Source organism: Epinephelus fuscoguttatus, linkage group LG11 (genome assembly GCF_011397635.1).
Source record: "Epinephelus fuscoguttatus linkage group LG11, E.fuscoguttatus.final_Chr_v1".
NCBI lineage: Eukaryota > Metazoa > Chordata > Actinopteri > Perciformes > Serranidae > Epinephelus > Epinephelus fuscoguttatus.
This window is the reverse complement of record NC_064762.1, coordinates 26,047,080-26,071,999: the sequence shown is the minus strand read 5'-3', so window position 1 is coordinate 26,071,999 and position 24,920 is coordinate 26,047,080. Positions and strand designations below refer to the sequence as shown.

General features: G+C 42.4%; 1 protein-coding gene across 1 annotated transcript; it reads right to left on the bottom strand.

Annotated features, from left to right (window-relative positions):
- Positions 1-735: 735 nt before the first annotated feature.
- On the bottom strand, positions 736-23,560 carry gareml (GRB2 associated, regulator of MAPK1-like). Its single transcript, XM_049590876.1, has 7 exons — positions 23,234-23,560; positions 18,233-18,373; positions 12,412-12,542; positions 12,163-12,328; positions 9,053-9,903; positions 5,127-5,296; positions 736-2,319 (listed from the first exon to the last, which is right to left on the bottom strand). Exons 1-7 carry the CDS (start codon positions 23,343-23,345, stop codon positions 1,719-1,721), a joined length of 2,172 nt encoding a protein of 723 aa, XP_049446833.1. The 5' UTR covers positions 23,346-23,560; the 3' UTR covers positions 736-1,718.
- Positions 23,561-24,920: the final 1,360 nt, after the last annotated feature.

The following is a 24,920-nucleotide window of genomic DNA, read 5'->3' as shown; positions in this document are numbered from 1 at the left end:
GTTTCTCCCATTTTTTTTCTCCTGTTAAAGGTTTTTTTTCTTCTTTGGTGGAGTTTTTCCTTATCCCTTTGTCCTTTTGGATCTTCACTGTGAAGAAGGCAAATTATGATCTCTGATATTGGGCCTTATGAATAAAATTGAAATTAGGATAATATATTATAATCTTTAAGTGGTGTTCCCCTTTAACTTTTATTTGCTGTTAATCTAGGCTTTGTTAGCATTTGCTTATTAAAGAGAATGTATCATGCCATGTTACATTTTTTGGATGGGAGTGCCATCTTGTGAGGACCACGCTGTGTACCTGTGCCTGCTAAAATTCATACATGTTACGCCTATGGTCTAAGACAGTCCAGGAAAATATAAGTAAATATAAGTAAACATGAACAACTCTCTCAAATCCTGAAACTTAAACTCGTGATGTCATAGGGTCTAAAGTCTGGAGCTGCTTCATAGACAGTAAATTGGGAAAGATGTGCTTGATGATACTGAGATGACCCAGGGGAGTGTCCTGAGTGTATGGGAACATTTTCTGTTTCAGAACTTAGAACAGTACAATAGATTAAAGCTCATTTGGGTATATAAAAAAGAAAACATTCTGTGGGTCCACAATATCAGTCTCACGTTCACTCTCTTTCCTCATATTTTCAGATATTTCTTATGCTTTATTGACCTAGTACTAGTCTAGTGGTGTGTAATGCAGAAGTAAACAAATGTGAACATATTACTTAGTGTAATTTCATTTATTATTATGCATGGCTAAATCAAGCATATCTGAACAAGTGATCTGAGGTACATTTTGAGAACACTATTTCTGAGGCAGTCGAAAAATTCTATCATAGCATGGCAACACATCTGTGTATCTGACTACAGACAGAAGGAGACCTCGTGTTACCCTCAAAGGGAATGTTAATTTTAAAAAAAAGTCACTCTCCCAAAGCACAAAATGGCCTTGATACAGAATACTGTACATTAAGAGATGGTTCAGTGAATCATTGATCAATACCAGAAACTCACTAATGACTTCATTGGAGCATCTGACTTTCATGCTTTCTGCACTTTTCTTTTTTCATTTAGCTTTAAACAACTAGCCTTTTCTTATCTTCTAATAATTGTCATTTATGCCAATTACAGGCCACTGAAGCTCAAGCACAGATGAAGAAGGCTGTGCCAGAGACTCAGGTAGGGAACAGGTTCAGTGTTACATCTGTGTTGTTCTACTGGTCGGCAATAGAAGCTGTGAATCCCTTTATGTTTCCAAAACTCATATTAAACCCCTTATTTTTTATGTAGAATGAAGGCATTTTATGTGGGACCACATCATGAAGATCACACAAATCCATGCAGGGTTTAAAACCTTTAGCTCTCTCGAAGCATGACGATGTATTATGGTTGAATATCTGCCCCAAGGACAAAGTGAAACTGGGCACTTTCATCATGTAGCTCTCTGACGTTGCCATTTGTTAGTAAACTAGTCCCAGTCTGTGATTCACACAGGAAAAATGCAGTCAGTCTGTCAGAGACTCCTGGCATGAGAGCGAGTCAAGTGTCAGTTCTATAGTGTGACCACAGGGTGGCGTGGTTTCCTTCTGCAAAGTCTCAGCCTCAGTCAGTGGGGCTCAGCAGCCACTTGGTCACAGTGGAAGGCACATTCAGGATGGCTCAGTAGCCAACAGGCACATTGTAAGGACTGTGTGTGTTTGTGTGTGTGTGTGTGTGTGTTAAATCTTGGGCCTCCAGCCCTGTATGAATTGTGTGATCTTGGTGACATGGAGTCGGCTCAGGTGGAAGTCATGTGACAAGATGTCCTCGGTCAGCTGCACCAGGAGGCTGCCGTCAATTCGCTCCCTCTGGAACACGGCCACCGCTGCCTCTGATAGGCCGATGAACCGTAGGCAGGCTGACACCTCCTCCAATGACAGCACAGATAGGTCAGCAGGGGGTCGCCAGGTAGGGTCAGGGGGCTGGGACAACCCTTCAGTGACCCCCGTGGATGTCCCACCACCCTCTGCACCTCTGGAGGAATCTGTCGTGGGATTGGCAGTGGGCTCGGGTGAGGGACACGGGGACTGGCGGTTGAAGGGGTTCAAAGCTCCGAAGGGGGCAAATCGACTCTGTGGCGGTGGCGGCCTCAGTCGAGGTCCGGAGGAAGTGAAGGAATCTACCCACGGCTCTGCCCAGGTGGCCTGTGCTGGCTGAGGAGTGGCCGTGCTGTCTGCAGGGGTGGCGGAGACTGGCTCAGGACTGGCAGGGTTAGGGGCCGGGCAGTCCGCCCAGGAGCATGGGTAACAGTAGAGGGAAGCATCTGGGGAGGGCGAACAGCTGGGACAGAGCAGGAGAAAGCGACATTAGCTTCTAGCTGTTCGGCATAACTATTCCATGTAAAGAACTGAAATCATATACATTTTATTGGTGTAACGTTTATCGTCTTAATAATCATATATCAACAAGTCATTTCATCTCAAGGTCCCTTAAAGGTGCTATATACAACATTCAGAACATTAGTAAAGCAACAAACAAGTATTAGCAATGGAGAGATATAGTGGACTAATCACAGAAATATAATAAATAGAAACAACAGTTTGCCGTGGTCATTTGACTATTTTATCGGAAAATGATCGCTATTATGGTGATAACACGCTGAGACTGTATAGTGTGTGATACTTACTACTAGTTCAAGAACTCTGTTTTGTCCTACTGCTGTCTTTTAAGTGATCAGCAGCATTGACATTGCAAAGGATGTACAGCTGAGAGGCAGAGACCATGAGGATAGACAGCATGTAGATCTGCATGTTTTCGCATCTAACTTGGTGTTTAGTTCAACCGAACTAGAGTTGGTCATTGTTGGAACAGCAGAAAGGCAGATGCTTAACAAGATGGTGTTGTCTCTGTCGAGTCTGAATGAACCGTGTTTTATTGAAGAGTTAGCAAGGCAAACAGGCGAACGTTAGTCTTAGTTTGGTGAAAGAGAGAAACTTATATTGGCGTATAGTTGTGTTTTTCAATGTTTAACAAGGACAAAGGACTTAACTTTATTTATTTTGTTATGTTAGATATGTTCAAAGGTAGTAAAGTCTTGTAAACACATCTCCCAACTGAAACTGGCAAACATACTCTAGCAAGTCCCTTTTCTTACTGGGTAATGCTGTAACGTATATCCAGCAATCCTCAATTCCTCTCTAGCAGCAAGGCAATGGAGACAGTGCACAAAAGATGCTTCTAGATGCTTCATACAGTACTACCACGATACTGCTCATTTGGTTGTTACTGCAAAGCCTCACCTCTGTGAATTTGCGACTGGCTGCAAGTCAGTTTGTGAAAATGGAAGTTTATCAGGCTCCCAAGTATGCTTCACCCTGCTTCTAATTTTCCCAGTGGCCACTTATGGTATTGCAGCAAAAAAAAAATCCTGGTGGTCCAAAAAGCATTTTCCCCATAGGCCACCATTGTAAAAGAGACATCTGTGAAACTGTTGACAGGACATCTTGAACTGCAAACAAGGTCAATTATGACTCTTTCTATTGTGACTTTATGATCCTTGGAGGTTTTTTATTTATAAAATGTTGCTTTAGCTGACGAAAGCGATTTAAAAAATCTGTGATGTCATCACAATGGAAAGTCTATGAGCCTAGGAGGAACTTGAGGCCTGAGCCACCAGCAGGAGAAACACTACCGCAGATATTCCGTTGGTCGCAAACCTCGTAAGTAAACCCTAAAGCTGAAAACTTTTTGACACATGCACCATGCGAGCAATTCCACTGAACTAAATAGATGCCGTCCGGTATCTACACTGAACAAAAATATAAACGCAACACTTTTGTTTTTGCTCCCATTTTTCATGAGCTGAACTCAAAGATCTAAAACATTTTCTATACACACAAAAGACCATTTCTCACAAATATTGTTCACAAATCTGTCTAAATCTGTGTTAGTGAGCACTTCTCCTTTGCGAAGATCATCCATCCCACCTCACAGCCTAAGGCACACCGATGCAATAATCATGCTGTCTAATCGGCATCTTGATATGCCACACCTGTGAGGTGGGATGGATTATCTCGGCAAAGGAGAAGTGCTCACTAACACAGATTTAGACAGATTTGTGAACAATATTTGAGGGAAATGGTCTTTTGTGTGTATAGAAAATGTTTTAGATCTTTGAGTTCAGCTCATGAAAAATGGGAGCAAAAACAAAAGTGTTGCATTTATATTTTTGTTCAGTGTAGTTATTATTAAACAACCATTAAGTTTATACAGAGGTTAGCCAGCTACAATGGTTGCAGTGGCAACAGTCCACATAAACTGCCACTGCCCTGACCATCCTGCTATGTTGATTGGAATTTCCATTCTACTCTCATTCTGTTTCTATGGGAGAAAGGACGTTCGGAGCAAAGAAGTCACGGTTGCTCTGTGTGTGTTGTGATCTGAGCTTCTCTGTTCTTTGTTTCGATAGCCTGTCCAGCCGTGGGTGCATTTCCATTATATCACATGATCATCAGCAGATGAAGTTAAGCTACTACCAGTATACCACACCTGAATCTTTAACCAAAGTGTCAGTGGTCCAGTTGCATTGTTGGAAATGTAGGCATCAGGTTTGGAACGGGAAGAACAAAGTGTGGAATAAAAAAGGTGATATCTCTGGCTCTGCTGCATCAGTTTCGTTCATCTTGAGTTAGACAATGTTATAAAAGTGCAACGCTAAATTGGTGGAGCACTCTTCTGTGTGATACTTACTCTTACCTGATGTAATGTAGCTTTCAATTGTTATAGGCAAAGTCATTGTGTTACCTTGGAATCCAATGGTGGCCTTTTTCTAACAACAATAGTTATTTTTTTTCCGAATTTCTCAGCAGAAAGTTTCTTTTTGTCCGGGATAACTTATCATCTACTTTAAAGAGGAAGAAGGATGAGATTCTGGTGGCATCCTTTGATTAGGAAACGGTGGTGACATTAGCTCAATTTGAGCTGGAGGAACATGAGCCTCCCTGTTTTCTACTGAAAAGCACATCCAAAGTAAAACTATTGAGGCCCAAAAAGGCCACCAATCCTCCCAGTATTTACATTAATAATTCCAAATAAATGTGAAAAGGATTTGTCTCATGTAAAAAGTAAGCATTCACACTGTACTGTACCTGTCCTGAAGTCCAGAGGAGTAGAAGGAAAGGTTGGGTCTAGGGGAGGTGGAGGTTTTGGGGAAGCGAGGCGGGACCGGAGGGCTGGGGACTGGACTGGAGATGGAGCCTCCTTTAGAGCAGCGAGGGGGAACTGGAGGGGCAATCAAGTAGCGACACTCCTCTCTCACCTACACACAAACACACACAGAAAAATGAGAGCTACAACAGCAAATAAAAAGTTAACTCCTAAAGTTGACTTCTCAAGAGGTTTTATGGGTGTGTGTGTGTGTGTGTGTGTGTGTGTGTGTGTGTGTGTGTGTGTGTGCACGCGTGCTGGCTTGTCTCAATGTTCTGCTTGGTAAATGTCAAACTTGGTGACCTTTACACCTCAAACAAACTCCCTCACACACACACACACACACACACAGTGTCTTGGCAGGCTTAATATCGGGGAATGAAGAAACACTGGTGTGACAGGGTATAATCCAGCTGTACAGCAGATATCACCCACACACTCTCTGTACTGCTTCTAGCTGCCATCACTTTGTAAGATAAAAGTTAATTAAGCAAAACAAAGCGTGATAATTTCCCCCTTACAAACAGACACCATATACACTAACATGTGAACACCAACACTGGGCAACCACCTCTTAACTTCAAAAAAAAGAATAGCTCAGCTACGAAGACAACCTTGTTTCCAGCGTGACACACCGTTTTTGATGTAAAAACTATTTGTTTTAGAGATGGTATCATGCAAGTGTTGGTCATCTTATACAAGAACACAAGGGACTTCAGTTTAACATGAAACGCATGAAACATGTAATAGATAGTATAATGTTTAGACTGAGCTTTGTCAGCGAATATACAACCCTGAGCTAAAAGTAGTCAAAACAGAAATTACAAAGACACTGTGTTCCACTTAAACACTATGAAAGGAATATTCCACAACCTTCCCATATATGTTGAATAAAATAAATATGCCTCTTTTTTATCAGCAAGTGATAGTGTCACGACCACGTTTTTATGAAAGCCTGCTCTTTGACAGTTCTAAATTGGTAATGTCTGGTTGCAAAAGTTTGTAATGGAGAAAAATGTTACAGGAAGTGATGCATTTTATGTTTTATGGTAACATTAACTTTTAAACTAGTGATTCACATGCCTCTCCCCTATAAAGTGACAAAGTTGTGTCCCCTTTCACAGTTTATCACTGCTCCCTTATGTGGGATTTATACTTTTGTGTCGAATCAGCGCTGTACTTATGATGTAGGCTTTGCGTCGATGTAGAACCTATGCTGTAGCCTGTCGTGGCAACGTGGACCGTTTAGTAAGCTGAAACCATTTCCCTCAGTGGAAAGGAAACTTTTATTTACTTAAATTTGACAGATAAGAAACAATAAATTGTGAAGACAATACAGCCTCCACAAAATAGCATTTTAGGTCTTGTGTGTGATCTATCCTGGCTTCATATGAGTAGAGGAGATCTCTGCTTGTCCCTAGGCTAATTTTTGCAGTGTAAAATGCCATAGGCTTGTGCTAATAACGTTAGAATGTTGTATTTGTTTGGAAAACATGTTTAGTATAAGACAGTTGCGTTGTCAGTGAACCTTGTGAGTTGTAATGGAGCCAAATTGTGTGCCGTTACCTTTGTTAAATGTTGCTGTTGTCCCTGGCTTAATACGAGTAGAGGAAAAGTCCACTAGTTGCTAGGCTAATTTATACAATTTAAAATGCCATAGGCTTGTGCTGAAAACATTAGCATGTTGTATCTGTGGGGAAAATGAGGCAAGCAAAAGACAAGTGCTTTGTCTGTGAATCCTGTGAGGTATAGTGATTTGTGTATTTGTGTTTAAAACTGTCGCTATTAAACCATGTTTAATGTGTGTTTTAGGTGTGTTCTGAATCAACTAAACTTTACAGCACTTGACAGAAACCCCACCGCCAACTAGTGTTTTGGAGGATCATGGGAGCTTTAGTTGTTCAGTATTCTCATGCACTGTACGTATACCTCTGTAAAGTTATGCATCACAATTCATATATTCAATGTAATCACATGCTTGCATGGGTGCAGATCCCGGGGGGGACGGGGGGGACATGTCCCCTCCAAATTCTGAAAAACACAAATTGTCCCCCCCAATTCTAAATAGCTTAAATGATTGAAGTTGAACAAATGTATACAGTAGTCCTATATACTGGGAGAAAGAGAAGATGATGAGGAGAAATGGGAATCCGTGAGAGGCGAGAGAAGAGAACATGAGTGGATATAACATGCCTGAGACCCTGAAACTAGAAGTAGCATTAACTAACATCGAAGCAGTTAAAAGGAGGGTGATGGTTGGTTCCATGTACTACTGGCTGTTTAAGAGAAATAAACAGTAAAGGTAAGCATATGATTCTCTTTGTAGTGCTTTTTGAATGACTTGGTGATGGTGATAAGCCTCTATGATATCGTGAAATATGCTGGCAATCTCAAGCACTCTGTGGGCATGATTTGCACGCGTGCAATTAAAAAAAAATCACAACTGATTGTGTCCCCCCCAAACTTGCCATCAGATCTGCACCCATGCATGCTTGTAATTTATGTATAACGCACGAAACAGCAAGGAGGCCAGTAGTCTGCATAAGGACGCAGGTTGGGGTGGTGGTTGGGTCACAAAACACAGGACTGTGGCTGTGTTTGTTGTCACCATGTTTCTTTTCTTAAACTTAACATACACAACATTACATTTCTAAACAAAAACTAACTTTACGTTAAATATATAACACCATCTATGGAGGCCAATTCAATAGATATCATGCAAACCACTGTATGAGGATACATTTTTCAATGTTATGTCTTATGTTAAAATAGTAACATGCTCAAATGTTCTATCCAGGTACCTGTTTAGCTTAAAATATAGAAAGGAAACCTCAGGAACATGTTTAACTTTTCTTTGAGAAACCCTGACAGATGAACCAATAACTGAGCCCTCCATGAGAAAACACATTGAGTTAAGAAGCTAGTGGAACACAGGAAAAAGGAGGGTTTGAAAGAACTGCAGAAAGAACTTCATGCTTAAACAATTATTCGATCAAAAGAAAAATAATCAACAATAATTTTAAAACTACATTTGACGTTTAAGTCATTTGTTGAGCAGTCATACAGTAGTTAGTGCTTCACACATACTGTACATGTATGTATATATTCATTCTTTCATTCATGCATTCATCTTCCCAGCTGACATTGGGTGAGAGGCAGGGTACAATCTGGACAGGCATAGAGACACATAGAGACAGACAACCATTCACACTCACATTCACACGTGAGGACAATTTAGAGTCATCAATTAACCTGCATGTCTTTGGACTGTGGGAGGAAGCTGGAGTACCCAGAGAAAACCCACGCTGACACAGGTAGAGCATGCAAACGCCGCAAAGAAGGGCTTCCTCACCCAGGGATTCGAACCAGGGACCCTCTTGCTGTGAGGCGACAATGCTAACCATTTATTCAAGTTTATTCACAACCTTTGTTGTCTATTCTAATCATCAGAAATGGTTACACTGTTGCTATGTGACCATCATTTATCATGGAATCAATAACAATTTGGTCATTCTTTAGACCACAGGCTCCATCAGAGTTATACTCTACCACAGGACTGAACTGACTGTTCTATTTATTGAATAACTGTATTCCAGCATGCAACACACATGTACCTGCTGCATCCTTGGTAATGTGTATTCATGTGCTGTTAGCATATGGCCTGTGAGTGTATGGCAGCCTTTCCAGGAAGTCAGTGTGAGTTTGTGTGAGTGTGTGAATGTGGCCGCTGAGGTTTAAAAGCTGTAATGTATGAATAATTCAAACCAGGCATCCTGACTTTTAACAACCGGATGCTGCTGTGGACGGATAAAAGGGATTAGACACAGAAGGACGAAAAGAAGGACAGGAGGTGAAGACTGAAACTCACAGCATCAGATTTTGGAGGTACAGGTGGTGGGGTAGACACTCTTGTCACCACGGTACCAAGAGAACCATCCAGTGAGGAAGATGAATGAAAGGAGATGAGGTTTGGCTCCTTCCCCAAGCTCTCTGCATTCTGATTGGTCCAGAGTTCCTCGTAAGGGATTTCCTCACTGGTCCTCATTTCAGCCTCAGTCCACTCAGGAGTCACATACTCCCGCTCCTCACCTGGTCCCTCCCCCAGCCGCTCTCCAAGAGAGTCCCTGCAGCGCTGTGATAGGCTGTCCGAAACCCCACCCCCATATCCACACATGGAAAGGCGCTGCAGTGCCGGTGCTAAAGAGTCCTGACCCGACACACACATACGAGAGCGCCGCGGGCTCACACACTCCTCTGTCATACACTCCAGCTCTGGCCGGGTTTCTCTCACAGCACGAGAGTAGGCATCTGGGTCAAATGCATGGCGCAATAAAAGGCTCTCCAGCGCCGCCGTGTGGACGGAGGCCTCAGCCACGTTAAACCGAGGCATGCAGCGCAGCAACAGGAAGTGGGAGGGGGAGACTTCCTGGCGGCGGAGTACCATGCAGAGCACCACTGTCTTGCTGACAATGTTGAGCAGCTTGTAGCGGTGGCCCTCTCGGACCGCATGGCGGTCATAGGGGTTTCGTGGTGGTCGTGAAGGCACAGACACATTGACAGGGAGGCGCACCCTCTCAATGATGCTGCGTACTGTGTGCTCCCCTCCCAGCATGCCCTGCTCCAAAGGGGAGCGAGTGCAAAAACGTCCACGGCAACCAAAGGGGAGGCTGACGCTCTGATTGGTGCGATGGTTCATACAGACCAAGCAGGGAGTTTTACCTGAAGAGGCAGAGACAGAAAGGTGGATTAGTTACGCTCACATTGGTCTTCTGTTAAATGAAACTGCTCCACATTCATGCCTGAAAACAGACGCTCTGATCTGGGTTATGAACAAATATTGAACAGAGTTTGTAGTTTGGTAGTGTGGTGTACTGAGAATGGTGACCTTGTGGTCCCTCCACCTCCCTGCTGCCCGCTAGAAGACTATTGCTGCGGGAGTATGAGTGAGCTCCACGCTGGGAACAGTGTGTGAGAGTCCACTGACTAAACAGTGACAGGGCTAAAATTACTGTAAGCATGACACGGCTAACGTTACCTAATGGTCATTAACGGGATTCACTACAGAGTAAAGTTGTTTCGTGTCGGTCTGAGTTTGTTGGGACTGTTTATGGCTTGTGTCAGATATCAGCCACTATCACTGTGTTAGCTTGTGCTAACTGGTTGCCCTATTTTTTCCTAGAGTGGCAACGGCATGACCCACCCTACTCTTTCTGACTGGCTAGTGCTCGTTGCCTTTGTTGGTTGCATTAGTTTGGTTTAGAGGAGTAAGATTGGTCAGGATTAGTCTATGAATGTTGAAGTAGTCTTTTGCCCACCAAGTCTGCATTTTGCAAATGCGTTTTTTTAGTCTGTCATCCGACAAAAGTCAGTAAGGACAGAAACCTTGCACACTGAGTCCAATCTGTTTTATTGTTCTATTCGTTGCTTAAGTTTGCAATGTGAGACAAAATGAAAAGACAAATTTCATCCCTTGGTTCTCTCCACTGAGTGCACTTCCCTGGCTATCGTCACTCTCTGCCTGCATCTTGTATTTAGTACTGCGGTTACCTGTAGGGGCTAAGCTGTCCTACCTCTCTGTCTCCACACTGTCACTTTCTCTGTCTGTCTGTGGTCCTCATTCTCTATTAAATCCTCTTCCTTGTCATTATCATCCACGTGAATACTGCAATCTACTGTGTGCCCCATCGCTCTCTCTTGTTGCAGATGCATGTAGCCCGCAGGTTATGCCATATTTTCTTCACTGCATCTTGGTCAAACGACTCTTTAAGCTTTTGATGGACACAAAGTTTTCCAAAGACTTGAATGATGGACTAAAGTTTAGCAGTCAGTGTGCAAGTGATAGACACAAGCTAAGGTTGTATTTATTTTTAGACGGGTGAGATTTTTGTACGAAAAATACGGACGTTGCCATCCTAGGAAAAAAAAACTTGCCAGGAGGAGAACGACTCCAGAGACGGTCCTTCAGCTCTGCATCTAACCTGTGAAACACCAGCAACTGAGGGTGATTTCACACCTGCCCTGTCGGTTCAGTTGAACTCCAGTTTGTTTGCCCCCTAAGTGCAGTTCGTTTGGGCAGGTGTGAACACAGCAATTGCGCTTAGGTGCGCACCAAAACAAGTGGATCGAGACCTTCTTGAGGGGGTGGTCTTGGTCTGGTTACAAACGAAAGTTGGTGCGGTTTGTTTGTGGTGAGAACGTGTTTCGACCTCAATCCGAACCAACTGCAGCCGCATTACACATTGTTTGGGTTAAACATGAGCATGTTACAGTCCTGGAGGATTATTAATATGCACCTCCTCCTGTACTGCTTTAATATACACATTCAGCACATCCAATGCATCAAAACACTGTTTTCTAGTTGGAGCCGCGCCTCGTTTTCAAACTGTATGGTTTGACTAAAATGAACAATGACAAAAATATAGTACACGATGACCAGCGCTAAAATCAACCTGCGTAGTTGTCCCACATTAGAAAGTGTCACATTTATCTTGCAAGTGTACTCTTCTTCAGTGTTTTGTTTACTTCCTGGATTTTTCCCGCATGGAAATTCTGACCAATCAAGAGCAGCTTTCTCACACAAGGCATTTTATCGTGTCTGCTTGTAAATGCTGCTGTGAGAACATGAACCAACTCACGCAATTATGCGACTTTGTAACAAAATTAGTCCCTGATTCAGACCAAAGCAAGACAACTCTAGGTCTGAAAGCATCCTGAAAGTTGCTGTTGAGTGTGGGCTTTCCAGGATCAGTCAACGAGTGCTGGACTCCCCAACCCCACCCTTACGGTTAGCTGCTACCATAAATAGAATCTAATCCTGTGAGAAACACTGAATATAGATCCATTTCCAAGCAGAAATGAACTTCACAACCCATACAGTACTGCCAATGATGTCACTGATTCCCCTTTACTGGAGCACATGAATAATCACTGTGACTAAACTCCATAAAACATAAAACTTGACAGTTTGGCCTTACGCACTTCTAGGAGTCTTTCCCAGGCGTCTCAAGAGCGCGCTCAGTCCTGTCTTTTCCTTAGAGGGCGTGGCACAGAGGAGCTCCGCCTTCCCCATGAGTGACAGCTCATCTCCAGCCTGCAGAGTGAAGCTGTATGGCTCACTGTCCTCACTGAACTCCCCTGAAACCACCTGCAGCATACACATGTATGGACATGTGGACATGATATTGCATGACAGAAGCTTTAATTGTGACATTCTCGTGTTACTCTAACCTTGACACTAAAGGTGATTGTCTCCATGACAAAGACTCGATCGGGGAAGACTCCAGCAACTTCCTCCACGCTGGAAAAATACTGGACCGGATCCCTGACGTCTCGGTCTTCATCCAACAACTTGAACTTTCCTATAGAGAGGATGGAAAAGGGACAGGGGGAAGAGAGGAGAAGGGTGAAGGAGATGCATGATGGGAGGTACAAAGATGGACAGAGGAAGTGGGAAAGGAAGAGGAAGGAATGAGCAAGGGCAAGGAAAGAGGAGAAAGGAGTGGAGTAAGACAGAAAGGGAGTAAAAAGGAGGTGAAAAGTTGTTTTTTGTTCTGTCCTTCTTTTCTCTTTGTGACTCCCTACAGATCCTCAAACACACACAAACACACATCCACAGTAGACACTGTTTGGACGAGAAGAATACAAAGACACCTCCGTGACCTGTGACCTGGCACCAGTTCTCTGCCAATCGACAGCCGACGGGGTTGGCATAGCAACCAATAAAGGGCCCCCATTCTCACGCAGAGCAGAGACACATCACCATGGAGACACTCACACATACACTCACACACGTTCACCCTCTCTTTTCCTTGCTCATCCCCTCCTCCATCTGTAAATCTTTCACACTCATGATCTCCAGTGTTTCAGTCCAGTAACTGTGTTTGTGTTCTTAAAACTGCCTGTTTTTTTGGTTTGGGCCACTTTCTGATGCTGTAAGAACTATTTGAGGAATGTACAAAAGGCTCCAGTTCAGCCTTATTAAAGTCCCATTATCCTTTCGTCTTCACAGTTTATAAGATTGAATTTAATTACTACATCCCTCCAATGGTCCTCGTTTCCCTAAGAGTCAAAGTGCTTGTGTGTGTGTTTGTGAGGGAACGAGACATGAGAAAGTTTTTTTGTCTGAGAGGCAGAGCAGAATACCAAACTCCACCATCCTCCTCTCCAGCACCTCCCTCCCTTTCTGTCCCCCTCTTTCTCCTCCACCCCCCACCTTCCAATTCAAACAGAGCCCCCAGGATAAGGAGCTTCCACCCACTGAACAATACCAGCAAGTGCTACTTTTCAGCACAACCCGCCACCACCCTTCCCAAAGAAATGACACTCCAAATGTTATCAACAGAACTGAGGTGCAACAAGCTATTAGTCTGTGAGAAAGTGTCGCTCAAAGAAATAAAAACTGAATCACCGGCTTTTAAATCCCCACACACAAGGCTTTGGCCATCAGTTCCACGTTACAAGTGTGGCTGTGGCGCCACTTGCTTCCCTGAAACCCACTGATTCCGCTTTTCTGTCCTCTACCCTTCAGTCATCCTTGCCTCTTTTACTGATGAACAGAGGAGGATCCAGACAGAGAGAGAGAATAACAAGGAGGGAGCATCCTGTTGTCAGTCCCCAGGGGGAAACCTATATTGCTCTCCTCCTAAGCTTATTTAGACTTCCTGTATGAAGTCATCACACAGACATTAGCTCATCACTGGCGGTGGCCTCTGATTCAACAACAACTCACCTGTCATATTTAAAGAGACATGAAGGTGGTCCTTAAAGTATGCATAAATTTAAATGCATATACCGGAATGCGTCGTTAAAATGGTTTACAACAGAGAAAGATGTCTGGTGGTTGATGTAATGCTGCATGGTGCTGCAACAGAAATGGGCACAACAATGAAAATGTATGCATTAATTTGCCGTTGATAATTTGTATCCTCAGAGCTGGGCTGACACTGTGTGGACCCTAGTTCCTGACCCCCCTGAAACTAAATGTCAAACAACTAAACTGGCACGAATTCAGCCAGATTCTAAAATTAGTTGGGGACGACCCATTCACGGTCGAAATCAGGCTTGAATACGTTTCACATCATACATAGATTTTTGTCTGAAAAATACGCAGGGAGAGTTATAAAAACTAATTTTGTGGGGTTTTATAAATGCTTGCACACCCCTGCAGATCATTCCTCTGGGCAACAAAACACCGATGTCATACTTTGTCCGTTGTGCCAACTGATGTCATACCTCCAGGTCATAGCTGACTTGGTGCCAAAATGAGGGAACGTCTTATCAGTTTGGTTTCTCAGCATTCAATATTGTACAACAAACACTGTGACGACTACCTCTCAAAAAAAATAAAGGACAATATGTGGCTTATTGCTAGGGCTGGGCGATAAAATGATCTCGAAATGGGACCGCAATAAAATGTATGTCGATGATGATGATAAACTATAGTCATTTTTACTTGATACGGATAGACCCGGATAGATCCAAACAGCGTGTCATGCAGCAGAATTTAACAGACAGCTGTCAGTCAATCTGCAATGTTGGAAGTTTGTGTTGAGGTGGGTGTGCCGAGGTGAGGAGGAACTGAAAGATGTCTGGTGGTTGATGTAATGCTGAAGAAGAGCTTAGGTTACGTCCTCAAAAACAGACGAAATTGTGGATTAAAAACGGTTACACAACATCAATAATTCTGAAGTGGTTTGGCTACTTGAAAGGTGGCGACGCATGGACAAATACGGTCTGCAAAATATGTCGTCAGTCAGTGTTAACCAGGATGGGAAACACACAAATCTTTTCCATCATCTGAAAAGGAAGCACCCCAGGGACTACACCGAGAGCATGAAAATCTGAGCCAAAACTGCAGTAAGTCCATCAGCAAGTGTTGCTCAACTGCCTAGCACTTCTGCTGTTCTGGGCAGCGTTACCGGGGCTGCACCAAAACAGCAATCAATAGTTTCCTCATTTCGAAAAGGAGCAGAGATATAACAGATGCAGTGTCGTACTTTCTTGCCAAAGTCATGATTCTCATGAGCACCGTGGAGAAAAACAGGTTCAAGAAATTAATTAAAGTGCTTGACTGCAGGTATGAGTGGCGTACAACGAGTCCCGTGGGAAGCTGGAAAATCATTAGGTTTCTTCAGATGTCAGACATTCTTATGATACTTTTCAAACTCGCAGCAAGTTATATATCGTGATAAATGCCGATATCGATCAGTATGGGAAAAATATCGTAAGAATATTTTTTGCCATATCGCCCAGCCCCACTTATCGCTTGGCAGCTTTGATATGATGAGAATGGCACTGTAGCTGACATGAACTTATATGTTGGTCACCAAACCAGGCTAGCAGCAACAGCTAGTGTTAGCATCAAATTTGGGGGTCCGATTAGTTTGTGTATTGTGTAGTTAGCATTAGCCCCTTATCCCTTATTATCTGTCTGTCTAGGTCTTTGTTTTCTGGAGTGGACACGAGCACTATTTAGGAGGAAACTCACTGGGTCTCATTCATGATATAATTACTATTTTTCTCTTTCTTTGTGATGAGAATGGAACGGGGATAATTCACTTGTCTCTTGCAATGTGTTTCTCTTCATGCAAGTGATACTAAATTGCTGAAAACACCCCTTTGAGAAAACCCTTGAGCTGTTTACTTCCCGATACTAACTGCTAATATTCCCAATATTGGCGGTCTCACACTTCCGATGTGAAATGACGAGATGTCTAAAATGACAGTGATCTCAACACACTCCCTCCCACCCAAGTGTTCCTTCATTCTTCCGAAAAGGAGCCCAAGAGGCGGCAGTAGTGTGAGGTGACATCAGCACTCCATTGCTGGTGGAAACAATGAAGAGGAGTCATTAGGATCCAGTTACACAGCGAATAATGTGACTGGTCGGACAGTCTGAACAATGGGATTGTGGGGATGGAGCTCCGGTGAGGTCATACTGACTAGACTCATTCAGCAGGAAGACGACAGGTCAATGGACAGGAGGAGTCAGGGAAGGTCCGGTCTCCTGAAGCGGGTTGAATGTGTGAATGAATGTGTATTTGTCTGTACATTAGGATTTGAACTTAGGGTCTGATATTATGTACCATTATTATATATCATTAAATGTAACAATTTACAATACATGCTGAAAATGTATCATGTATTCAAGTTTGACTATATGATTCTAACGATTTCCCCCAAAATCTGTTTTTGCATCTACCTGTATTGTAGTGAAATTATTTCATCAACCCATTTTCCCCTTTTGTTCATCTAAAGTAGTAAACCAGGTCTTCTTTGAACCTGAGACTGAGTCTGGAATAAAGCATAACTTTGTTAACTTTAGGATCTCACTGAAAATTTCAGTGTTCTGTACGTTGGAACAAAGTTTACATAGATTGGGTCAAGATAAAGACTCAAACAAGTTAAGGGGTTATGCATGCCTGACATGCATGCATTTTGGGAAGAAGTAACCAGAAGAAGTCACATGGACAGAACATGCAAACTCGACAAAGAAAGGTTCCAGACAACCTTAGTGAAGCTTGAACCCACGACCTTACAATATGAAATGCAAATGTAGCATTTCACAATTCAAATAACAGTTTAAAGGTCCAGTGTGTAGGATTTAGTGGCATTTGCGGTGAGGTTGCAGAACTGAAGCTTCTCCCTTGTGCCAAACATGTAGGAGAACCACAGAGACCAATGTGAAATGCAAATGGCTTTATATAGTGCCAGTGGCAAAGGACCCGTCCCATATGTCAATATAAACAGCTCAGTCTAAGGTAATAAAATATAACAATTTCAAGTTTCAAGTGATAATAAACAAATGAAAATGTAGTTATGAATGTCATATACCATTTCTGCCTGTAGATGCCCCTAAATCCTACACACTGGGCCTTTAAATCACAATTGCGACGATTATGTGAAACTCATCTCTCTCCAGCAGGGACTGGATATCAGTTTGATATCAGCAAGATGTTGGATGGAATGAAGGATGGATGATGGCACTGTAGTACAATGGTTAAATGGGTGATGTCGTTCGGCCAGTACCACTGCACCTACATTCCAGTATTGGTAGTGTATTGAAAATTTTGGGACTCTGTAACCCTTAATCAGATGGGCAGTTCCAATATCAAGTGCTGCTGCAGCCAGACGGTCTTTTTGTTTGTTTTTTTGCCTACAATTTTTTTTCCCAACATTGCAGGTAGCAGGCTTGTGGCCCACAAGGTAGGCCGGCCTATCTGGCGTTTGTCGGAATTGCCCAATGGCTAGTCCGAGCCCATCCATACCTTACAACTAAACGGCATTTTCTACGTCAGGATGACGTTGGCATAAGACGTTTGGAAAACGTTGGATTTTGTTTACTTGACAACACGACTTAAAGCCAACAAAATATCAACGTCATCTGTCATTGGTATTCTACATCAAATTGACAATGCCATTAGATGATGTCATGACATTGAATTGTGGTCAACCATTGTCACAACCTAAATTCAACCAAATATCAATGACATTGGCAGCCGGCTGGGTTGATTCTGGGAGTTTATGTTTTGGTCATGTGTTATATCTATTGTGAATATGTGTTACTTCCTGTTATAATTGAGCTGGACTACGACAAATCCATATCAGCTAGGTTCACGGTTGATAAGATTAACTTGAATCTGAACTTGAACTTGAATAATTAATCATAAACTTACTGTATTTCATCTTGAGAATGTATCTTTAAAGCATGTTGACAACCCCATTTTTAAAGCGAGGACATTTCAACCCATCAGACATTACTTACCACTATCAGCTCATCAGTCTAATGTTACTGTGTCTATCGCAGTTGTCTTGTAGCACAAAGAGACATTTGTCCCAACAAAAATAGAGCAAGTGGAAAATTTTGACCTTGTGACAAAAATGTCTGTGAAATTTACTCCCCCCCCACCAGGGCACTTGAGCAATTTAGGGAGAAATTGATATTTTTAGGTTGAGGACGCAAGTTTAACTGACTGTTTAGACATTTTTGGGCATGCTTGTGTGGACATGCAGTGTGTGTGTGTGTGTGGGTGTGGGTGCATGGGCTCACCCTGGTATTGCAGAGGGATGTCTATCTTGGGTCCAATAACGTAGTGCCCCTCCTCTAAGCTGTGGGCAGTCACTGTGGTCCACTGACGACAGGAGTGTAACAGCACCACATCCTCCTCTGACAGCCCCTCCACACATTCACCTGGAACACACACACGAATACACAGAAATGGATTAAGACTAAACAAATAGTCTTTCTGAAACAATAGGTTTTTAATTTTTAGTTTACACTAGCTCAGCTGTGGAAATCACCAAAACACTCCCTACACACAAACACACACATACATTCAGGGCTCAGTGTCCATAATTACCACTATCAGCGACGGTTCACCACCCAGAACCTACTCATCAGGATCCCGTCATGCGACTGGCAACCCACTATTACACAGCAGCCCCCATACATACACACTGCTCTCCGGCTTTCACTAGATCCATCATGTTGCACCACAGCATTGATTTCTGCAGATAGCACAGTGGTACAATTCAATCACATCACACACACACAGCTCCCTCTCACTGTCTCACACACAGATCACATGGATGCACATCTTTTTGTTCTTGTTGCTGAAAGAGGGCCGTTACTACCAAAGCTTTTAATCTAACAGTCATGTTGATGGATAGCTGAATGCAAACTCGGGACAGACGAGATGACATTTCAGTGGTTTGGCTGCATGTTAAAGGGTCAGTTCACCCAAATCACAGAGTGACACATTTTCACTCTTATTCCTGTGGTTATTGAGTCATGCAGATAATTTGGACTGTAGGTCTGTTTGGTTTTACCACCGCTGAGATAAATGTAGGCGACTTGTTTCTTGTTTGAGTTCAAAGCAAAAATTGCACACACTCATAAGGCCACTTTTCATAAACATGGTTTCTCTGGATGACTCACAGATGTTGCTGTCAAGATTTCAGGAGGTACCACAAATGGTACACGACTATCAGGAAAAAGTACATAGGCTGTTAAGTATCAAAAGTGAAAGTATTCCTCATGCAGTATGGCTCCTTTCAAAGGGGTATAGTGTACAGCATATATATGAAGTATTATGGTAATATTTTAATGTCGTAGCTGCTAGCTCATTTTAAAGGTATACTGTGAAGGACTTTCCAAAAAAAAGTGCAGACACAAACAAAAGTTATCTCTCTCAATCATCACTACTGACCCACTAGAAGTATGTGGTGGTGTATTTATCTGCAGACACTCTGTGCTCTGCCTGTATTTCTTTTTTCCTTCTTTTCTTCTACATTAGGGATATTCCTGGACACAGCGAACAGGTGAGCTCAGAACTATATAAAAAGGTAGTGACCAGGTGCCAGACAAGTAGCTGTATATAAAGACGGACAATGCATCTCCACTTCCTTCCACTGTACAAAAACGAAGCTAAAACATCCTGGATATGGCCACCGACTTGTTGCCCAGGAAACATCATTTGGAGCCAGGGCTGCTTAGTAGCAAAATGCACAGCACCAAGTTCACGCCGTCGGACCAATTGTGAGCAGTGCCATTGATCATGTGCAGTCGACTGGCCCGCACAGCTGTCAATCATGACGTTAACCTCATAAGTAGTTATAACCAAACTTTAAAGAAAAACGAAAACTTGAACATACGTCAGTGTGATAAGTACTGCCTTAAATGACAACACATTCTCACTCTGACCTTCTCACATATTGACGTTTGGTCATGGACTTTCCACATCCACATACAACGTGCAAGGTTCCCTGGGTGCATTGGTTGTTGACGTTCTGGGATGGCGTGTCAAGTTCTGCCTGTTGCATGCATTGTCTTCTTTCAAAATACACTTCTGTTTCCACAGGAAATTTAACATTGACATACAGTCTCTTAAACACACTATGTCGGAACAACACCGCAAATTGATGGTTTTTTCCCTTCAACAGCAAACAGACGTGGTTGGGTTTAGGAAAAAAGAACAGGGTTTGGCTTTAGAAACTTGCAGGACGCAAACAAAGCTCTCTAGGGTAAAAGTCGTTATTTGATGGATCTACCACCCCTCTGGCCCGCCCAAGTCGGACTTTCGCCGCCTTAACTTTCGTCATTGGCCCACTGTGTTTCCCCGATGCTGCCAGGCGCCGTTAAACTATAACTGCAACCAGCTGCATATCATGACGTATAAGGGCGCCTTTTTTTGTTGGTTTCGGACACTGCAAGTTGCTGCCCAGGTGCCGGATTTCGACGACTTCGGAGTGAGACTGGGCTTTAAATGACAGAAACAACCTTTGTGAAAAAAAATGTATTGATGTGTACTTTGATTTTTTTTTTTTTCTTCTTTTTTTGACCCATGTCTCATGTGCTCCTATGACCTATACTGCAGCCAGCCACCAGGGGGCAATCAAGATATTTTGGCTTCACTTTTGGGTAGCTGTCAAGTCGTCCATCTTTATTATACGGTCTGGCCAGATCGTAAGCAGCATGCATGTAAGAGTAAGCTACGAAAATTGCAAACAGTGTGCCTAAAAAACACAAATACAGCAAACGAGATCAAATTGGAGTTAAGTTTTCCCTTTCAGTTTCACTGGTGATATTGTCAAGAAACAGTAACCAACAATTTCTCCACAGTATACCTTTAAGTAGGCCTACTTTACTTTCAGTTAGGTAATTTACATTGGATTGTATATTCTAAACTCCTTATATATTCTGTAAATACAATCTGAAATGTGCAAAATGTAGCTCTCAAATGAATATAATGGAAAAAGTACAAAAAAGTCGAGGTACAAAATAATATAAAATAGGATTAGAGTATAAGTACCTCAAAGTTACACTTAAGTACCAAGTATGTTTACAGTACGATTAAATCTACTATTAATTCTCCACCACTGGTTACAGCTACAGCTAATTCCATTTGTTACATGAGAAAAGCTTTCATGTAACTTGTGTTACATTTATTATATTGACATGGAGATTGAGAACTGCATTTCCATAGCCCAATGTACTTCATTGTGGCTATACTTTATTTGTAGGCAAGTATTGAATTTAACAGCATGCAACCTGGAGCATTCATGTTATAGCCCCTGTCACAGTGAAATACACCTCCACACTCTCATAGCACTAAACCACAGTCTACCCCTGCAGAGAAAACATTGTTTTTGTTTGTTGTTAATATAAAATAGAGAAGGCTGACATCATGCCATGTTGTAAATAACTAACCACCATCTGGGTTGGCTGGTTGTGCAAACAAGCATGCATCTGTGGGGTAACTACAGTGCAGTTAATAAACACCTACGGGTGCTCTCTCTCTGTGTCTCTCTGCACACACACACACACACTGCACACGCGCGCCACCTAAGGTGCGTAATTTTCGGGGACCATGACACGCCTCGGGTGCGCGCTTTTGTCCACGGAGGAAAGTTGGAAGGTTTTCCTCCTCGTCGCTGCTCGTTAGTATTCACCACATTCACCGACAGATTACAGCATTTACATATGAAAAGAATTGAGCAGCACTTCAGCAGCACAACAGACACTTTGTGGCTTTCCGGGCCTCGCTGGACTGGAACAACTTTGGCCATGACACCCATCGACCGTTCCCAAAGTAAAGACACAGAAGCTGCTGAGGCACACAATCATGTTGGCGGCAAAACATGAAACAAATAAATGGAAAAGTGAACACAAATGTTTCTCAATGAGTCCATTATGAATGTCTGCGTGTTGGTGTGAACTGGAAAAGTCGGTGTCCGAGAATAAATGAATAAATGCATCAAGGTCGCGAGATGAAGCCAGGATACTAACGGAAATACAGCGGCTTGGGTTTCAAAATAAAAGCACCAAATGCGCCCAGTCAATGAAACATCTCAATTTCCGATTGCATACTTTGCCCCCCAGGTATTATAGTGGTTTCTCCAACATTTTGCCTAAAAGTAATGTCAATACTGTCCAACACAAATGATTGATGGAGCGTAACAAACTTGTTTCGTTGTCTATGCTGTCAAAATACAAAATGATTCAGTTTGGAGTTTAATTTGAGTCTTTGTGGTTTGAGAGCACAGCTCACTTTCGAAGAAACTTTGACTCGTGCATACACTGTATAGCTATTTCAATTCAAAACAAAACTGAGCAACATCTACTTCTACAACTACAAAACCTGTCAGTCAAGTTTATAAAGTGGCGCAGGCTCATAAACAACAAAATGTCTTAACTCTAAGTGTCACTTGGTATAAAACATCACCAGTCTTACGTGTTGGGAAACATGATAATCTTGTGTGAACGTTACAGGAGTTTAAGGGAAACAATGTCCAGGAATTCTAGGTGTTGGACTTCCACTTTATCAGCCATGAACAAGTGGTAATGTAAAAATTGGGTAACAACCTTTAATTAGAGAGACACCATTAAGATAAGTGTAGAAAGCCAACTAACCTATCACTTATTTGTCCATTTTTCTTTTAAAAGACACAACCATTTTGTACACATTTTGAATTATTTTAAATTCCTGCTCACAAATAATACTACTATGATGACTACTAGTTCTACTGTTATGACTGAAACACAATATTGCAATTTGTTTTGCTAATAAAGGCTGTTTTGTCAAGATTATTGCCAAGGTTGCGCTCTGAGACACTGATACCTTATTTATATATTTACATTTATATTTTTTCTAATATTTAAAATGCTAATTTAACTCAAAAAGATTTTTCCATATTAACGGTCAAAGGATTTATTCTGAAAACCCTAACCGGAAGTGGCAACTTAACATCGATATTCTTCAGCAAATTGCTACACTTGTTCTTACAGCCTAACGTCGTTACACTCATAAAAAAAATCTTTAAAAAACACTTTCTTCGATGAAAGTTTGACTTTTTCCCGTTTCCTGACCGGAAACCGGTATTTATCGTCATTTCTCATCCTTACACTCATGGTTACTTTAACTCCAGTGATGTCAAACGACGAGGGAACGTTAACGTTGGCTAGCTAACACTTGTCAAAAGACTACAGCAGCGGAAAAGTTTTTAACGGTCGCACCGGAGGTCGAGGCACCCGGTACAGGTAGTCTCTTACCGTGGGCCAGACGGACCAGAGTGGGCAGACGGAACTTGCTGACCACCGCGTCCAACGGCAGCGCCAACGGGCTCCAAGTGATCTCCGACAGGCTCGCGGACAACTTCTCCATCCTCCCGGGTCATCACGCTATCGGAGATAATGGTGATGATGAGGGTGAAGATAGTGATGAGGGTAGTGGTGGTTGTGGTGATGGTAGCGATGGAGTGGAGGAGGATGAGGGTGATGGTGGTGGTATAATGGCAAAGAGTTTCGCCATGTTTGAATGTATGAGAGAGGGAGCGCAGTCACAGTCGGTGCGCACGAGCGGTGGGAGGGAGCGCGAGCCCTCTCTCCTTCTGCCTCTCTGTCAGTCAGTGTTTGTCCACCCCCAACACACACCCACACACACACACACACACACACACACACACACACCAGAACATGATAGCAAAGTCAGCCAAACTTTTATTCTGTAGCTTTTATAACTACAATGGAGGACATATCACCATGTCTTCTTTAACTCGTGCCTGCTGTTTGATAACCTGCTCTGTATCTCCACATTTCCTCCATCAATTATTGCACCACTCTCTCCACAGAGGTTAATGTGAGCTGGTGTGTGGGTGGTAAGTGAAGATGCAGGGACTTTTTAGGCAGGATTTCTCAACCTTTCCCTGCCTGCTGTGGGCTCATTGCAAGATCCCAAATGTTCACGAGCCCAGAAATTACACAGATGGAATGCAAGTTATTTAATTTGGCAGTTTCAGAGTGGGATGTGACTACAGTAGTACATTTACTCAAGTGATATTCTGAGGTACAGACCTTGTGCCATACTTGAGAGCTCCTTTTTTTATATACTGTATTCCTCAAATTCATGTTTACCTCAAACTGTGCTACATTTATTTCAGTTAAGTCAAGTCAGGTTCAACTTTATTGTCATTTCCACATACAGAGTAGGCCTACATGGGAATGAAATTGCACTTTCTCACAACCCCAGGGTGCTATCAGACACACAGAAGTATAACAATATAAACATAAGAAATATATACACATCACACAGATATCCGTATTTATTTCGAACATGCATAAAAGACATTAACATACAAACAAGCATTACAAGAAAGAAAGTAATATTTACAAATAATGACAAGCACAATGAAAACCAATTGTCAGTGTATAGTTACTTTGATTTACACATTTGAAAAGGAGTGGGAGGAAGTGAAAACTTAGGAAATCCCATTACTTCTCCTGAAGTCGTTGAGTGAAATGAAACCGCTTCATTATATAGATAAAACTAAGACTTTACCATACCATTGTTATTACCTTTTAACTTTGCCACACAAAAATAACCCATGTGTATGTTTTTGATAGTTATTACCAAATATAAATCTTATAACAATGAATATCATGTCTTCATACCATATTTTGAATTGGTGTATGCTTGGACTTTGTGTGAACTCACAGAATGCACTACATTACAGTAGCAGTAGTTCTAGGTACTGGAACTTGTGCATGCGTTGTCAAGATGAACTTGAGAATTATGTGTTTCCCTTGAGTTTTAATCTTTGTTGCTGGTGAAAAACAAGATGCTTTCAATTCTTTGGGCCTCTTGAAATGATTCAACTTAAACCAGAGTGTCTGCAGGTCCTTAGAAAGTCTTAAAATGTCTTACATATGTCTTTGAATTTGCGAGGTCTTAATGCCACAA